This window comes from Cylas formicarius, unplaced genomic scaffold, assembly GCF_029955315.1.
Source record: "Cylas formicarius isolate icCylForm1 unplaced genomic scaffold, icCylForm1.1 PGA_scaffold_12__32_contigs__length_19106922, whole genome shotgun sequence".
Lineage (NCBI taxonomy): Eukaryota > Metazoa > Arthropoda > Insecta > Coleoptera > Brentidae > Cylas > Cylas formicarius.
Genome location: NW_026844225.1, coordinates 5,375,443 through 5,395,450, shown reverse-complemented (window position 1 = coordinate 5,395,450; position 20,008 = coordinate 5,375,443). Strand labels below are relative to the sequence as shown.

General features: G+C 33.9%; 1 protein-coding gene across 4 annotated transcripts in view; it reads right to left on the bottom strand.

Moving 5' to 3' along the window:
- Positions 1–3,183: 3,183 nt before the first annotated feature.
- LOC132695624 (P protein) overlaps positions 3,184–20,008 on the bottom strand; it is a 55,582-nt gene continuing 38,757 nt past the window's right edge. For 2 of the 4 annotated variants that reach the window (XM_060659979.1, XM_060659980.1), the window contains 2 exons: positions 8,608–8,701; positions 3,262–4,624 (listed from right to left, as the gene is read on the bottom strand). In XM_060659979.1, the coding sequence (XP_060515962.1) occupies positions 4,594–4,624; positions 8,608–8,701 (125 nt within the window). In that variant the 3' untranslated portion in view covers positions 3,262–4,593. Of the gene's footprint in view, positions 4,625–8,607; positions 8,702–20,008 lie in introns of all 4 variants that reach the window. The other 2 variants (XM_060659978.1, XM_060659981.1) reach the window with 2 other exon arrangements.

The window sequence follows — 20,008 nt, the reverse complement described above, 5'->3', positions numbered from 1 at the left end:
TACTCCGCATTGTGGGCGTTCAGGAACTTGATTAGGTTCCTGTACTCTTCAGTGGTCTCCGGGTACACCTGGATGCCGTTCTTCACGAACCTGGCCTTGTTGTACTTTATCTTCGCGTTCTTTATTGCGCCGGAGATGGCTGCCCAATTGTGTTTAGCGTTTATTGTCACCGGGGGTACGGCAGGCTCCTTCTTTTCCTCTAGATGTTGCGTCAATGCTGTATTGTTGTGACGCGGCCAGTTTGGTGGAGGTTGGGTAGGTGTTCTTTCGTCCATCACTCCTTTTTTGGGGTCGGATTCCTCCTTCCTGCCTCCCTGCGTTCTTTTTTTCTTTCTTTTTTGAGTTTCCCACTCTCCGACAACTGGGAACTCGTCGTCACTAATGGTGGTTGTTTTCTTTATGGGTGTCTTGCTGGTGGACGGTCGGGGTGGTGGGGGTGGTGGCATTAAATCTTTCTGCGCTTCTTGGCGCATCGAGGCCATCATAGCTCGCTTTAAGGCCCGTTTGACAGTCAATTCTTCCAGGAGTTGCCCAATCTTTCGGTTTAAGTCTTCAACGGTTGCCATTATCTTTTGATTCAGTTCTTTGAGCTCCTGGAAGTCAGCTTCCGCTTGCTCGGCCCTTAATTTCAACCGCTCCATTTTTTCTCTCGTCCTACTCCTTTTTCGGATTTCTCCGTCCGAGGAGTCCTCCATCTTTGTATTGTCCTCCTTGTTCCGCTCTTTGTTTTGGATTATCGCACTGTTCTCGCTGTCACTCGCACTTTTGTCAATTTTTGAGCGCTTTAAATTATAACTTAGCTTTAGACGTTCCAGCTCCGTGGAAATGTCTCTCTTTTCCTCACTTTTGTTTAATGTCCTAAAAAGGACAAGCGAATTCTTTATTGACAGTTTCGGCGCTAAAAAGCACTTCCACTGCCGTTGGAACCGTTTATGCGGTTATAATAAAACACGTTTGCGGGCGTACTCGTACACGATCACTAACATTCGTCGACAGGTAATCTGACGACAACGGAACGACCACGACGATTGACCGGCGACGACTGACGACTATAATATTACGAACTACCTGCTACTATATATACCGAAAAATGACCATAAAACCTTAATTAATGTTGTGAGAATTTCAGTTCAATAAAGGAGATGTATTTAAATTTAATTTATCGTTAACCAATACATTTGAATGTATCATTTTGTTAATCTCCATGGCTTCCAATAAATTTAATTTTCTACTTTTTGTGGCTGTATGTAAAATATCAAAATTGTCGTCAAAAATGTGTTTTTCTGTGTTTAAGTGTGTAGCATAATTAGAATATAGACTATTGTTTTTAAACGCTCTTTTATGTTCGTTAATGCGTTTCTTGAAGGACCTACCTGTTTGCCCAATATAAATTATAGAAAAATTTAAATTAAATTAAAATTAAGACTACCAATAAGATTAAGCTTGAGATGAGAATAAGAAAGTGCTGCTTTTATGCTTTTAGTTGTACTTACCTATGATATTATTATCAAAGAAGCAAAATCACTGCAACTACAAAATGTTCAAAAAATCCAAAAACACTCACTACTAGGCAAAACTAGTCATTTTCACAATGTGACTACCCGGCGAACACGGATCATAGATGCGGACGGATGCAAATTTTAAATTTAAACCAATTTCTGTCAAAATTCATCTGTTTGCAGCGCCTCTGGCGGGATGTAAGCAATTAAACACGGCCTGAAATATTTCGGAGAGTGCCCAGCGTATGGCAGTCACTCACTAAATAAATAAGATCGCGCTCGTCAAGCCGTTCGAATTCATTTTCGAACATTTCTATCAGGAGAACAGAATGTCGAAGAGGTATTGAAAAATTTCAGGAGTAACGTCTAGGTCAGCGCCTAAGATTAACAAGGGTCACAAAACTAACCATTTTTAATCTACGATCAGCGCTCTCTAGGGCAAAGTACCAAAACTACAGACTAATTGTATTCTTTCGCGCCCCGCAGATGACGCTGACAATTGGAAATATATTATGCTCCCTGTGCTACATCATTGTGGTATTCTGGGTTGCCTGACATCTGCGGTCCGAGCTTCAAAGTTTCAAACTTCGCGACACCGTCCCCATAGCTAAAGCGTAATTGCGTAAGACCAAACTACTAAGAATTAATTAAACAGACGGAAGTTCGAATGTCACAAGATTATCAATGTGGGTGTACGACCTTTCTTTTTTGGGAAATTATAAAACATTTCATAAGCCTGCAAGCAAGCTAAAAGATCAAAAAAGAATTTGCTTCAATTTGTTATGCCGCCGAAAGGAAGCACGAATATTATGTCAAAAAGGCGAATGCCCCGGAATTTGGGTTAATTTTAATTTTGTTTATATATGCAAATTACATAATAATTGTGTTTGGATACAAACAAGCTAAAATAGCCTGTCTATTTCAAATCTGACTGCAAATTTTGTCTTTAGTCTTCGCATTTTCGTGATCAACATATTTTTCATTGAGACTTTTAATAATTCTTAATGGATGGTGATAGCACTTATCTCCGCTTTCCAGAATAGAAAGTGCTATTCAAGGAACTCCTTAATGCACTTAACTTAGTTGGTTTCAAATTGTAGCTTACTGTCATTAATTAAGATACACTTTTTAATACCTCCCAAGTTTTTTGAGAAGTAAGCTATTTTTAAATAGTTACTAGACTTCCTTTTAATCAGCTGTTTTAATTAAATTTACTGCTTTCACAAAAAACCTATTCGACACATTTTTATTTAGTTAACAATAAAACAATCGACAAAGATTTGAAAAATAAATTGTCGTGACTGTAATAATGCTATTAACGATTTTATCTGCTTGTCAGCTTTGGGCCAATAAATGAAACCGGTTTATTTTTTCAATTTTCAAAAAGTTTACTTGGCATGTGTTGATGGTAGCCTGATGAGCAGCCTTTAATGTTTTTTGCTGAAAGTAGTAAAATGTTAAGCACTCTTTATAGTGCCAAGTCTCGTCTAAATAATATATATTTTGTTGAAATTGATGAAATTTAGTTAAATATTTTTGTCTCCATAATAATAATAATAATAATATTTTTAAAACAGCATTATCCCAGAAATATTTTCATGGAACCATTATACCTAATGAATGCGTCTCTAAAAATAACGCAGATCTTTAGATTATTTATTCAACAAACATTTGAAACCACACAATGAATAAAAAATAAATAACCTAATTATATTAAAAAATATAATTAGCTTACAAAATAAGAATATTTTACAATTAGTGCAAAATTTTAACAAATAAAAACATTAATGCCATGCCAAGACTACATGACAAACGATTAAATATACATTGACTATTACTAAACTTGATAGAGCGACGGGAAGTCCCACCCTGAAAGATAAATTAAATTCACTGTTTTACATTTTTTAGACATTTATATACAAGTTATAGAAGAAGTAAAATATAAGCTACAACTGTCCATTAAAAGTTTATTGGGATGTAATTTAGAAACGAAAAGTGTACTTATTTTTCAAAATATGTTCAATGTTATGTCATTTCTGGTTCAACCGAAAGTTGTCCATATATTATTACATTTTGAAACTCTGTGTGAAAATCTAAACTTACTTTATGTCTATGTCTAACCGCATTTGAAATATTTGACCTTGAAAAAGAAATTCTTTCTCCGGCTTGACCCACTTTGGGCATAATTTCATATTTGGCTAAATATTAAAAAGGTGGCTTAGGAGACTTTGTTTGTACACTCTGTATAAAAGTAGTACACAACGCGAACAAAAAAATGATCTTAAGATTCTTTTTTAACATTTTGCCAAATATGAAGATCAAGTTTTCAGAAATTACAAAAATATTCACTTTCAACGTTAATTAAGTAGGCGGTGCAATTTTGTTTCAAAGTCAAATATTTTAAAAACAGTTAGACATTGACATAGGACATTACACATAAAATATGTTTATAATTTCACACACAATCTCAAAATGTCATAATGACATAAATGACAAAACCCCAAAAATTAAAAGGCGTTTCCAAATTACATGCCTATAAACTTTCAATGAACTATCTGTCCTGGATTGCTTTTATAATGTATTTCAAGTTACTTATATGTATGGGGAATTATACTATAACGGCATATTCTAGGCCCTAAAAGGAATGAACCTAAAAATAGTTTTTTTATTAATATTTACGTTACGAGAACAGTGTACACTTTTTTGACATCCTTAGGATCGACCGTTTTTGAAAAATACGCCTTGAAACTGGCTTGATGGGTTTGTCATTTGTTAATTTTCATTTTATCACCCACTGCAGGCTATTTCTATGAAAAATAAAATAACATTTACCAAACAAGTTCAATTTACAATTCCACATTGAATAGCTAAAAATCATAATTTCTATTGTTTCGAATTTAATATTTTGCGATACAAGAAAAAATCTTAAAGCGATTGTTCCTAATTTGATTTCTAGCAACATTAATTCACCTTAGTACTTGCGTGGCATAAATAGAATAACACATATTACAGATAATAATCTGGTGGGTTTACTTCAGACGATTGAGCTGACCAATTTTCTAAGCCACCTCGCAAAATTTTGTTCAAACCAGTTTCATACACCCTGCCCAAAGTGCTCCATCATGCTGAAAGAAGATTTCGTATGTATGGGAATATTATAAAAATAAAAGGTCCTATTAACTGATTACTTAAAATACCCGTCCAAACATAAGATAGGTAAAGGTAAGGATGCAGTTCTTGCATTTTGGCCATTCTACCAAGCTAAAAATTCATTTAACTATATCACAAAATTGGAAAATAGTAATTTAAAGAAAAATGTGGATGCGAAAATATTGAAACATCATATCAGGAAACTTTCAATTGTTTAGGGAATATTGGTAATATCTGCAGGAGTTTTAATTGTATTTGAGGCCTTCCTTGAACTTGAAATCGACGAAACAATCCACGTTCTGGTAGACAGTAAAGTAGCAAATAAAATGAAACCAAATTAAAAAAAAAACGTCTTTGATAATATGAACAAAAAAATACTGTCAATATCAAACTGACAACAAAATATCAATCTTATTAACCCTATTTCTAAACCTATTTGAAATATTTGATATGACATCCAGCTTTAACAAAACTAACCAATTTTGCACATGTATATTTTTGTAATTTTTGAAAATTTTAACCTCATATTTGTTAAAATATTAGAAAAAAGGATTAAGTTCACGTTTTTGCTATTGTTGTTGTCTACTTTTATATAGGGTATCTAAAATTAGGCCTCAAACGTGCACATTTTCAAAGTCGCTTATTTGCCTGTCAAACTGCATTAGGGTTACCGAACCATATTCGAAATAATTAAGTTTTTTGATACTATCGTATTTGTTCGACGCGCATTTTCCCTTCACGTACTTGGATATGGGAAAATAATTATTTCTATTATTATTATTACAATAATTATTAGTTCTCATGTTTAACAACAGAACACAATAATTATTTTTCCAAATGTAGTCTGATAGTGAAATCAGTCTTGGTTTGATAACACTTAAGGTTAAAGGGTATCAAATTTGAAAAAAAAAACGACTTAGAGACTTTGAAAATGTGAATGTTTGCGGTCTAATGTTGTTAAAGTATACAACAAAAATGACAAAAATGTCAACTTACGACTCTTTTACCATTTTGTCAAATGTGAGGATCAAAATTTCAAACACTACAAAAATATGCATTTACAAATTTGAACTGGAGGTACAATTTTTTTTTTCGAATTCAATTATTTCTAGGCTCTCCTTAATCTCACCAGTTCTTTTAATACCTTTTATAGATGAGCAAGCAATAACAGATAGATAGATAGATAGATTTAAGCACTGAGAATCCTTGAGTGCCGGTGTTATATGAATAAATTTACACAGCTGTATCTCAGGCAGGCATTTTTCAATTTTTGTAAGCTGTATTGGTCTTGGAGCCGGCCAGTATACAACGTCCGTATATCCCAATAGAGAGAGTATAAGAGAGAGTGACATAATTGAAGTCTAATCTCAGTAGATGTGATGTACTTTCAATACTTTCAGCAGTAAATAAGACGAGTGAGAATCAAAAAGAAGCGTACAATCAAGAAACTCTCCTAAGAGTTTATATTCGTCGACAAATTCAAGCGGAGTACCATTCAAGGATCGTTTGCGATCATTATACTGGATAAGTATATTTGCATTTCATCAGCATACTGATGAGAATAACTTTCATTTAGGTGCTGGCGACGACCTCCCAAGTAACCTTCAGAAAATTAATAGCAGTATCGCTTAAATCGAAGAACTTTAACTTTAAAATAAGAAGATTATGATTTAAAGTATCGAAGGCCTTTCTAAAATCCAACAATATCAAACAAGTATTTCTTGACACATCCATCATCAGACATTAAGCACACTCCACAATGAGGCTAATTTGCAGGTAATAATACATTGGTTAATAACAAACGTCACCAATGGTGTCAGAGCACACAGAATCTCAAAATATAATAATAGAATATTCCCAATGCGACTAAAAATATCGTACAGAATGTACATTAAATTCAGTAATTTCCCTTTATTTTGCTTGAGAGTTTATATTTTGGCCTTAGTTCGAACAGCAGTATCGGTGTTAGTTGGTCACCGTAGAATGGCACCAAAGAAAAGGAAATATGGAAGTTGTTAATTTATTACATACAGAAAGAGTTTTAGTTCGTGAGATTTAATATTGGGAAAACGCAAGCAGCTGAAATAGCTAAAAACAAGGAAGATATCAAAAGTAAATGACAATCTGGAAATATTGTAAATCAAAAGAAGAACTTTTTGCAAAAGGAAAGTTTTAATATAGGCAAAAAATGTTTTGAATGGTTTGTGCAAGTTTGAAGTCGCAACATTCTAATATCAGGAAAAGAAAGCTGAAGAAATTGCGACAACTTTGGCTTATAAAAATTTCAGTGCCTCCGAAGGGTGGATTGAAAAATACCGCATAAGACATAATATCAATTTTTAATGCATATTTGGTGAAATTGCTGCAGTAAATAAAGTCGATGTCGAAATTTTTTTAGAGAAACTCCCGCCTATGTTGTTAGGCTACACAGCATCGACAGTGGATTTTACCGAAATGAAAGATGTGCAAAATTTATCTGAATTTACAAAGACCATCAATGTGCTAGAGGCGTTGTACTTCAGAAAAACTGTATGGCATAAAGTTAATAACTGGACTATTAAGAATTGTTTTGCCAAAGCTCGATTTAGAAAAAGGGAATGCAACTTAGAATGCAATGTACAAATTGATTACGATCCTGAAGAAGATCTTACATTATCGACAGTTGCTGAGTTATTGAGACATTCCAAACATTTAGGAGTAACACACCCCCAGAATATAGAAGATTTAATGAACTTAGACGGTAATATAACAATAGAAGAAGATTTTGCTGTAGAAAACGCAGAACTATTTGAAGAAGGTAGTCCAAGAGAATCAGAAGAAGAAGCAGAAGTATAAACGTCGGCATCATTATGCAGTCCGATATAGACAAATTAATATTGTGAAGCTCTAAATCATATTTCTATGTTATAGAAATTTGCCATTGATAACACATCACTGCATTGCAACACCAAGTTACTAAGAAAATTGTCTCCGTCAACACAATATCAGACAATATCAAACATTTTAGATTTTGGATAAAATAAATAATTTAAAAATGCAGTGTATTAACTTTTTTTTTCACAGCTTTCACTCTATGTGATAGCGTGATACTCCTGCAAAACTGGTTGAAGTCTACTTCCGTAGGTAGCTCTCCTATTCTATTTAGTGGAGCACACCACAAAATAATTTACCATGGTGGTCTCTAAGTTCAACAGAAAATGCACATAATAAATAATCAAATTTAAGTATCTATCTATCTAGTCTATATTATATTTAATAAAAAAGATATGTACCTACCGACAAAAATCTTCAGGGGAAGAGAGAGAGAGTCTGGATATAGGACATTCGCAAAGTACACAAAGTTCCCGTACACTTCAAGAACAGTATGTTCGTATAATCACAGATAAGATTAAATTTTGAATTGGCATGAATGCATTTTTTAAAAGATATTATTCAAATAACATTTTGAAAATTTAAAATATTATTCAAATTTGCATAAATCCCAATATGGTAAAGAAGGAAAAATTACCCCTGGTGAAGGATTTTTGGCTTCAGTAAAAATTAAATTAAAACTGTTCCAATGCCAATGCATTTGCAAATATTTTTTAATATCTGTGACAAAAGATTGAATTACAAAGTTCCAATGAGAAACTATTTGTAGATTTTTTCAAACTTAGACAATAAACTGGTAAAAATGAAATCGATTAATAAGAAACTTTAGTTTATCCGCCACATTTTCAGAAGTGGCAAGGATAACAATTTTTTAACGGTATATTACCCTGTATCACTTTCCGAGATCCTATTGAACGGGAAAAGTAGAATTTAAGACACTGACGAGCAGTATTTCAATTTTAAGAAGTAGTCGAATGTCATTTGAACTATTTGTATGCATTATTGTAAGCGATTTCTGTCCAAAAAGTTGTTAGTATAGTAATAATTAAAATAAAAAAAGTAAAACTAAGAATAACATGAAAATTACTTCATAAATTGGAGAAACGAAAATCTGTATCCATGCTGTTCGGCAACACCAGCACAAACAATGTTTGACGAAGATCCAAACAGCGAACCGTTACCTGAAAAAAATCCAAATATACGTTTTAATTACTTACACATAATTAGAACAACGTATAGAGGAGTTATTATTTTCAATGGTAATGCCATATATATTTTTTCTATACTAAATTATATAGCTTTTCACGAAATTTCATTTAACTTTAAAATAAATTCTACAGAAAATGTGATTATTGAGAATTACAGGGAAGTTTTTTAAGGGTCTTTCTTATATAAAATTTATACAATTAATATAATACAGTTCTTGCAGCATTGAGATTATCACCTTTAGTGTGATGTCATACTGTTGAAATATTCATTTTTACCCCAGGAGGATACTTTCAGCTCGTCGATTTAAAGGCCTTGCGCCTTTGTTACGTGGCAACACTGTCACTATTAACTTTTTCAGACTGGCGCGAAATTGTGGGGTCACGGGTCTGCATCGTCTAGTTGTTTTGCTTTTCATATTGAATGGAAGCGATTGTGGCTTCATAGTGCGCTCATAAAGCATGTAGGGACAATTGAAATAGAGAATTTTATTTCTTTTACGACAAATAAAAAAGATATAGGCTAACTTGGAATTAATGTAAACGTAACAAAAATAAACAAGACATTTATTTCCTATTAAAAAATGAAATAATTAGGAAAAGAATTGAACTTAACAAAATGACTTTTGGAGCTTGTGCCTATGTAATAATCCAGAGTAGACAGAAAATATGTCCACGCATCATTAACGTCGTTATCAGGAAAGTTCCATGTATGGTGGGAAAGGTCTGCGGCTAATCTTGCATAATTTGTCCTGCATAACATTTTGCGATTATTGACCTGCTTGGGACAACATAAGGCTTGAATACAAAACTCAATAACGACATGATCAGATTTTCCAATTGGGGAATCAAACTCCAATTTGTCAAGTAAATTGGGATCCGGAGTAATTACAAGATCAAGAGATGACGGAGCGTTGTTCTCTCGGAAGCGTGTGTGTTCTTCAACAAGTTGACTAAGATTACAATCTGACAAAAAATCTAGGAACATGTATTCCATGGAAGTGGGGACAAAGTCGTTTAAAGTAACAGGTTAAATTAAAGTTGCCAGCAATAACAAGGTTGACGGAATTTGTGACAAAATTGTTCATGGATTGTAAGAGCTGAAGATTAGAATCATTATCAGTATCGCTCGACCTCCATACACAGACGAGTGAAAAACAAAAACCAGAACTCGTAAATGATAGACAAACAGCGTCCACCACCTGACCCATCATTAAATCTTAGAGCTTGATCCTGTAATTACCGGCAATATGATCAGCAGGGTAAAGACAAGCGCCGCCACCCCACCTGCTAGGTCGATCGGAACGATAAATTGTATATCATGGAATAGATATGGTGCAATCGGGAATGGAAGGCTTTAACCAGGTTTCGATTATTAGAATACAGTCAGGTTTAACAGAACTCATATAAGCAACAAGAAGATCAAATTTGGCAGGCAATGAGCAAATATTGGTGTAAACAATAGGCAAGGAAACGACGCTTATTTTTTGGAGCCGAGATGTTGACGATTGAAGGTACACCTTTAATATATTTGATTGTTAACTGCTTTTCACCTCTCTCGTGTCTGTCCTTCAGTTCCTTCTTTTTCTGCTCTAAAAAGTCGCGCTGAGAGGGCGTTTGGTCGTCAAATATCTTAACATTCCTAAACGGTCCAGTAAGAAGCTTGTTTTTCTGTTTTAGGATTTTTCTAACCACTTCAGGATTTCCAACTACGACCTTTAGCGGTCGGATTCTAGAGCTTTCCCCATTAGGACGAAGGGCTCCCAACCGAAACACTGAGATATTTAGAACTTCATTCGTTATCTGATGTATAATCTCCGTTGCCGATTGCTTATCTTGATCTGGATCAGACTCGGGAAGTTGGAGATGATAATAATACCAGAGCGTTTAAGGCGCTTATACGCTTCAGATAAGATCCCCTCCTGTAAGTCAGGGGTGGGAGGAGAACTAGTTGAGTTAGCGTCGCAGCCTCGAGAGCCACTATGCGACTGTTGAAGGTTGTTTCCATTCTCTCCAACCTCTTATTCAGCTCGTCCAACTGTCTATCTCTTGCCTCAAGTTTTTTAACTAGTTGATCAAGATTGTCTTCCTGCTTGCTGCATTTACCGCAGAATAGTCTAAAATTTTTTAGTTTGCTGCGCGTCATACAAGAAGCTGCCTCCTTCGACAAAGTCGGCATGCACCAGTCACAACCACTGCACTTAACACTGGGCCTTTGAGAAGACAGCGATGTATTGCACTCCTTACAGGATACCGCGTTTTATATTGATCGGTCCTAGTAGCGGAGAAAGTGAACGGGAGCCAGAAAAAGTTATACATTTTTTGAACGCCACAAAAAGTCGAACTGGGCTGGCGGTAGTCAAATATGTTTAATGTAAACTGCTAACTAAGAGTATTTTCACGCAATACAAAACAGACGTAAGCGCGCAGCTGACGTAGAGCGAGTATGAAACAGATCACTTAACTAAGTTTCACCAATAAGAATCCACACGAGTTTTAGTTACACGCAAAAACTAATCAGAGCAACAAATTATGTGATAGAATATGCTGATGAAATGCTAGCTTCAGTATTCCCAGTATCTGCGACGCGACGCTTGCGTAAAAACTTTATATATATGACAACTTTGTACTTTGCGTTCAGTTCTCCTTGTAACGGGTTAAATAAAACCTCGTAGTTTTGTTTGTAAAACAAAAAAAGTGTTTTTTTAAAACGAGATCCTTCGTTCGAAAACCTTAACTGGCGCAGTCGTGACGGATTTGGAGTAGTTTTCGGTCAAAGCCACGTCATCGGGACGATTTGATCACGAAACGTGGGTTTCAACCCTTAGACTCCAAAACGAACCTGTGATAGACTGTCTGACAAACCCAACGTGATTGAGTTCGACTGAGGGCAAGGAAGGCAAGAAATCACCCCCGCAAGCAGTGCTACGCAAGGAAAATTCCAATAGGAAGAATAGGCTGACGACTAAGAGAAATCAAGGTTAGTGCCCAAAATTCCTATTGTTCCCCTTTCATCTTCCCTGGTTAGGACGGTGGAAATAATTTTAGGATTCTTAGTTTTAAGTTCAATTTTAAGAAATTTCAAAATCAATTAAATTTATGAACGAAGATAAAGACGTCGACAATTTAAGTGCGTTTTTTACTTCGTTAAATTTAGTGGAAAAGAAAGTAGAGAATAGTCAAATCAATTTGAAAATGAATTCTAATCAATCGTCGAATTCAGGTGTAAATTACACTTTGTTAAAAATGTTTATAGATAGTATTCTGCCATACAATGGTGATTCCAACACTTTAAATAGTTTTCTATCAGCTGGAGATTTCCTTTTTGATACATATGGCCAAGGAAACGACGAAATTTTAAAACAATATTTGTTAAGAACTATACGAATGAAACTTGTTGATCGCGCACAAATTCTAGTAGGCTGTAGAATGGAATTAGTAACGTGGGACAATATTAAAGTAGCTTTGTTAAATTGTATTGGCGATAGACGAAACTTAGAATGTTTAGAACAGGATTTGTTTATGGCCACCCCCTTTAAAAATGAACATCCTTTAGATTTTGGGAAAAGATTACAAGTTTTAAGAAGTATCCTTGCTCAAAAAATTAATGCATTTCCTGCCGATACTATGGATAATGCAAGCAAAGTAATTCATTTACGTCAATACGATCAAATTTGTTTAAGGACGTTTATTAGAGGATTACCAGGACAATTACAAAGTATTATAAGACTTAAAAATCCAAGCTGTATAGAATTAGCTATGACTCAAATTATTGAAGAGGAAAATTTTCAATATACACAAAATATCTTCAGAACTCCAATTCAATCAAAAGTTTTACCTAATACTTCTATCGAACCCGTTAAACAATTTTCACAAAATCCAAATTATTTTAGTAACCAAAATTTTAATTATGTACAACCGATTCGCCCTACAAATTATTTTCAAACCAATAATCACCATAATCAAAATTTTAGAAGTAGGCATAATCAAAATCAGTTTACTCCCCAGACTAATAGTTTTCCCAGAGGACCAATTAATATGCCTCAACCACGCGAAGTTCCAAGAAATTTTCCTACAAATAGGCAAGTTTTTGGCCCACCTAAAAACGTATTTAAACCGACAGGTCAGGTACCTAACAATAAACCCGAACCTATGTCAACAAGAACAAACTATACTATACCACGTCACATTAATCAAATTAACCATTTCAAACCTACTGGCCCTAGAAATTTTATTTCGCAAGAATTATACCAAATCGACGAAAGTAACGCGGTACAAACAGATGAAACATCTGCGGTATTTCAAAATGAAAATATTCACCAAGAGGAATACTCTGAAATTGAATTTTCAAATCAAATTGAATACTTTAATGACACTCAAAATTTTGACGAACACCCTGAAATTGAAAATCAAATCTCTCAAAATTTTACAATAACGAGCCAATGCAACTCAACGAAATGACATTAGAAATGTATACCGAAATTAATAATAGTTTACCGTACATCCAGATTAAAGAACCCGCAATTAAACTTTTAATTGATACTGGTTGTTTTCACTCGATTCTTCGACCTTCCATTGCAGAAAAATTTTATTGTGAAAAAATATATTATTCCCCAACTATTATTAAAACAGGAACTGGTGAATTAAAGGCTAATACCAACCTAACTTTTATTCTTTTTGACTTTCATAAATTTTTTGACGGTATAATAGGATTAAACGACCTAAAACGTTTTAATTTTTCTATCGATCTTGTCAATAAACAATTAAGGAATAATACAACTAATATACCAATTTTATTTAGACAACCACAAAATGAAATATATTGTATTACTGTGAACGCACACGAAATTGTTAACGTAAGAATTCCAGTAACACAAAACAATGATGTTATTATTCCCGAGCAAGTCATTGAAGGTCTCTATTTTCCAGAAACACTTACTACTGCAAAAAACGGTTTTGCGCAAACAGAAGTTTTTAATTACACTGAGAAAAATATAACGTTAAATTTCCTACAACCTCCAAATGTTTTATCTTTTCCGGACTTTCATAAAGAAAATTTTGAACTTTTTAATTTAGAACACATCTTACCAAAACATAAAGAACAATTTAGTAAATGCGACATTTCCAAAATAATTCGTTGCGAACATTTAAATTTAGAAGAAAAATCTGCTATAATAAGGCTTTGTAAAGAATATAACGATATTTTCCATCATGAAAACAAAAAGTTAACATTCACCAATAAAATCAAACATTGTATAAGAACAACGGATGAATTGCCTGTATACACTAAATCATATAGATACCCCTTTATCCATAAACAGGAAGTTCAACGGCAAATTAACAAAATGTTAGACGACGGCATCATTAGACACAGCCAAAGCCCTTGGAGCAGCCCCATTTGGGTAGTTTCGAAGAAACCTGACGCCAGCGGCAAGCAAAAATGGAGGATTGTTTGTGACTTTCGTAAGGTAAATGAGAAAACGATAGACGACCGCTATCCATTGCCTAATATAAATGATATACTCGATAAATTGGGACAGTGTAATTATTTTTCAACTATCGATCTTTCATCTGGTTTTCATCAAATCGCAATGGATCCGGAATCAATAGAAAAAACAGCTTCTAGTGTCGAGAATGGTCATTTTGAGTTTGTTAGAATGCCTTTTGGATTGAAAAACGCCTCCGCGACATTCCAGCGCGTCATGGATAATGTTTTGCGTGATGTACAGAGAAAGGTTTGTCTAGTATACATGGACGATATCATAGTATTTTCGTCATCCCTAGAAGAACACATCAAACATCTTAAACTTGTTTTCCAAAAACTGCGACAAGCTAGACTAAAAATTCAACTAGATAAAAGGGAATTCCTACGAACCGAAGTAGAATTTTTGGGTCATATAATAACAAAAAACGGAATTAAACCGAATCCCAAGAAAATTATTGCAATCCAGAAATTTCCTGTACCGAAAACAGCAAAAGACATAAAATCCTTTCTAGGCCTTCTAGGATACTATAGAAGATTTATTAACGGATTTGCAAAACTTACCTAGCCATTCACAAATTGCCTAAAGAAAGGAGCGACCATCAAACACACGCCAGAATTTCTAGAAGCATTCGATCTTTGTAAAAATATCTTGTGCAATGATCCAATACTACAATATCCAGATTTCGAAAAACCTTTTATATTGACAACGGACGCCTCTAATGTTTCTATAGGAGCGGTTCTCAGCCAAGGAAAAATTGGTAGTGATCTTCCCATAGCCTTTGCCCCTAGGACGTTGAACCCGGCTGAAAGCAATTACTCAACCATAGAGAAAGAATTATTAGCAATCGTGTGGTCAACAAAATATTTCCGACCATATTTATTTGGCCAAAAATTTGTGATAGTTACCGATCACAAACCTCTACAATACCTGTTTAATATGAAAGAACCAAATTCCAGATTGCTAAGATGGCGACTAAAACTGGAAGAGTTTGATTACACAGTTCATTATAAGAAAGGCAAACTGAACACTAACGCTGATGCCCTATCACGCATCGAACTAAATATGATAGATAAAGAGTCACTTTTCAGAAATCCTGGAGATATTAATGAAGATATCGATAAATACATACATGAAGAAGATCAAAATATAAGCCTTGAACAATTGGAACAAATTGAAGACGTGTTTAACCCTCTAGAAAATGTAAACACTCCAAAAATTAATATCATCTCGGACATTCAACTTAAACCGCCAAATATTCCTAATACTGGTGAGACAGTACACTCAGCAGCTGAAGATCCAATATTAAATATACCAATTACCGAAAATATTTTAAATACTTACTCTAATCAAATAATATTTAACCAAAAAACAAAGGTCGTTATCACGTGATTAGCAGTTACCCATTTCAAAATAAATCTAGATTTTCTGTTTATTTAAGTTAGAACTATCAAAAAGAAATAATTAAATTCTATTTAGATTATTTGGATCCAACAAAAATGTACTGCCTTTATGTACAAAACACCAAAATAGATCTAAATCGAGAACTATCTGTTTTGTTACCAAATACATTTAAAAACCGTGCTTATAAATTGGTAATATCGAAAACCCTTTTAACTGACGTCACTGACAGGACAAAACAAAAAGACCTAATTGCATATCATCATGAAAAAACCTGTCATCGTGGAATTAATGAAAGCCTAATAGCATTAAAAAGGGTCTATTATTGGCCAAATATGAAAACTGACCTAACTGAATATATTAATAATTGTGACACGTGCCAACAAACAAAATATGATAGACATCCGCCAAAATTAAAGTTTATGTTGACACCGACCCCTTCTGAACCATTAGAATCCATCCATATGGATACTTTTCAAATATGTAACGTAAAATTTCTTACAATTATAGACGTATTTTCACGGTACGCCCAAGTTTATCCGTTAGAACCCGCTTGCACAGCAATTGCTATCTTAGACGGTTTAGCGACCTTTATAAGTCATCAGGGCCTACCTCAACAAATAACGTGTGATAATGGTACGGAATTTAAAACGTCTTTGCTTTTAGATTTCTGTAAATTGCATAAAATTGCAATTCATTTTACAACTCCTGGCAATTCTAATAGTAATAGTCCAACAGAGAGATTTCACTCTACTCTTGTTGAATTATATAGGGTACTAAAATTAAAAGAACCTAAAGAAGCCCCTAAAAATTTAATAAAATAGGCAATTATAGGTTACAATTCATCAATGCATAGCGTAACAAAACAAAAACCTTTTGACGTTATTAATGGAAAAGTAAACGGTTTAGATCCCTTTGATTTAACGGATGAAATCATTGTAAATAATTATATCGCAGATAGACGTGAAAGACTAAAAACTATCTATCAACAAATTTACGAAACATCGTTAGAAACAAAAATACGTTTAAATGAAAAACAAAACGAAAAACGAGAAAATCCACCAGAAATGAAACAAAATACAAAGGTTTACGTTACTGACAAAACAGCAAAACGTAGTAAGGACAAACCCCGAAGAAAACCTGTTATTATAGATCAAGATATTGGAAATAAAATTATCACAAAAAATAAAAAAATAATTCATAAATCTCACATCCAAAAACCTAAAGCTTTTTCTTCTTCGCAGGTTAATGAACCGGACAACGCTGTTCCTTCTTGCAGCTACGCTGTTATTAGTGATAGCGAATAATGATATTGAAGTTATCCCAATTAAAACACCACTTCTCCCCTTCCGCTTAGGAAATGCTCGAATAATTCAACATCAACATACATTTTTGCATTTTGTAGAAACATCTCAACTTTTTAATCAATTACGTAATTTAGAATACGCTTACGTTGTAATCTCAAAGTTATTAAACTATACAAATAAACATAATTATCAGAATGTACACTATATTAATGGAAATAATTTACTTAATAATGTTCGATATTTAATTACACAAGTAAAATTTAAACTTGGTAACATAAAACCTAATAACCGTACAAAAAGAGGTTTAATAAATGTTGTAGGTAAATTATCGAAATGGCTTTTTGGCACTCTCGATTCAGAGGATGGACAAAAATATGATAAAATTATCACAGAACTTGTGCGTAGTAAACATTCATCTGACATCCAACTAAAAAAGCAAACCTCGTTGATTCAACAGCTGATTGACAACTATAATGATACTATAACACTTCTACAGAAAAATCAAGAAGCTATTAAAAAACATATAGACATTTTTGAATATAATTCAAATAAAACTATTACTGACATAACTACTTTCATTAAAGCTCAAAATACACTAATGCAAATAATTCTAAATTGCCAAAGTTTTATAACTTTTTTGGATAATTTAGAAGATGCCATTACATTTGCGAAATTAAACACATTACATCCTGTAGTAATATCGGCGGCTGAATTAGAACAAATAATTTTTAAATTGACTGTTCTCTATGGTGGTGATCAAATTCTAATTTTTGAAAATCAAAATAATTATTATCAGTTAGCAAACTTACAAGTTAAATTTACAAAAGATAAAATATTTTTTGCCGTCCATATTCCGATTTTGCTTAAAGAAATTTTTGAAATATTCCACCTATTCCCAGTACCTGTGAATCACTTCTTAATTATACCTAATTCACCCTACCTAATATTGGGAACTGACATGCAACAATATCAAGAATCAATCTGCCCAATCATTGAAGACACCTACGTTTGCGAAAATCAACTTACCCAGCCCATCGGTGATTGTGTGACAACCCTCATTAAATATGCCGAAAACAAAAATTGCCACGTAGTCAATGTAAATATTTCAACGCATACAATACGACCAATCACTAGTAGATTTGTTTTGATAATACCATCGGAACAGAAACTTAAATTACAAATGAATTGTCGAAACAAAGAAATAGCTTTTATTGAAGAAGCCTGCCTAATCAATAAAAATAAATAAAGAATAAAGAAGAAATTTTTAAAGCAAACCCATTCTCACTGCCACCCATTAAAATTAAAAATATGGAACATCACGATGTGAAGTACCAGCCACTCCAACTACAATCGATTGATCTCAACACCATCAAAAAACTACGAGAAGCTGCGAAATCATCGATCCCCGACATTGGTTATGAAATTCATCCAGTTACTTGGAGTCTCGCCACTTCAACAGGAATGATGTTTATTTTAATCTTGTTAACAGTTATAGCATGGAAAATCTACAAGAGCCATTTGCTGCAAGATTCCAAGAAAACCAAGAACGACCAGTCTTCCGAAAACAACCCTTCGTCCCTGTTGTTTTCCACTTCGGAGGGAGGAATTATGTGATAGAATATGCTGATGAAATGCTAGCTTCAGTATTCCCAGTATCTGCGACGCGACGCTTGCATGAAAACTTTATATATATGACAACTTTGTACTTTGCGTTCAGTTCTCCTTGTAACGGGTCAAATAAAACCTCGTAGTTCTGTTTGTAAAACAAAAAAAGTGTTTTTTTAAAACGAGATACTTCGTTCGAAAACCTTAACTAACAGCACCGACATCCGCACGCGTCGTGGCTTTGCTCTGTTTTTTATATGCGAATATTATAAAATATTATCTTTTTAGGCGATTTTCGACATATTCTCTATAAATATTTGCATCGGGATCTAATTTAATTTTTTTCCATTTTTTTTTTAATTAAAAAAAACCCTCTTCAACTTCCTTCTCTAAAATACTTAATTATACACCGATCGAGCTGACTCACAGTGTATCTTAAAGACGTCAGTTCTGTTACCTACGGCTGCGAGTCACTTCGGTTATTTCCGGTGTATTACTCACAGGTTTGTCAGTTATCGCATGTTTTCAGATCTATTAGCCAGTGCTTTGGTTTGTCAATTCTGACGGTCAAGGTACGCATACAGTATGCAACATGTTGTAAACTTGTCCAGTCACTCATTTATTAAGCACTCGTACCCGTTCGTGCCAAATAAACTAATATGGCGTTTATTAAACTTGTTGAGTAATATACAATTAAAGTTTTCTGAAGATTTTTTTTAAAGGAACCTTTTACAGGCTAATTCTTCCCGCGTCGGTGGTTGATCAATCGAACTTGCTGATGTTTTGCGAATCGTCTTGGAGAACTCACAAATGTGTCTGTTCATAAATTTGACCGTTACAACAAAAAATTATGTTCCAGACAAGCATTTTTCAATTCGGTTGGGAAGGTTTAATTCCAGATTCCCGGATTGCAATATATCTGAAAGAGTTATGTCAAAACTAACCTGAGAAACCAAACGAAAAATATACGACCACGACAAATAAACTCATAAGCCATAAGCAGTTGCCGAAAACACATTAAAAATTAATCAATAAATTCATCAGTCAATGAATGCAATAAATTCTTCTACCAAGGAAAAATCCGAGAATCCATAGAAATATCTAAACAACGAAACAATCTTAACCGCGACTCTGTCTTTCACCAATACGGAAATCTGAGACAACGTTTATGTCAAGTTATGTCAGTTCGGCCTCTCTCAAACAGTATATAGGTGGGTACAGAATAGAATGCGAGCGAGTTTCACTTAAGCTCTGAAGAAGCCATCAGGATGATTTGCGAAACGTCATCTAGTTTTCTTTATAAACAACCGATGCAGGAGGGATCTAGAAGATTTGTAAATAGCTTTGTGAAGAAAATGTTAATTTTAACAAGTAACGAATGCCACTCTCATCGCAGTTGTTTGTGTTCTTTATAATTTTATAAAAATTTGGAACAACACAATTAAAACATTAACTTCTAAGTATTCTTTCTACATATTCCAAATAAC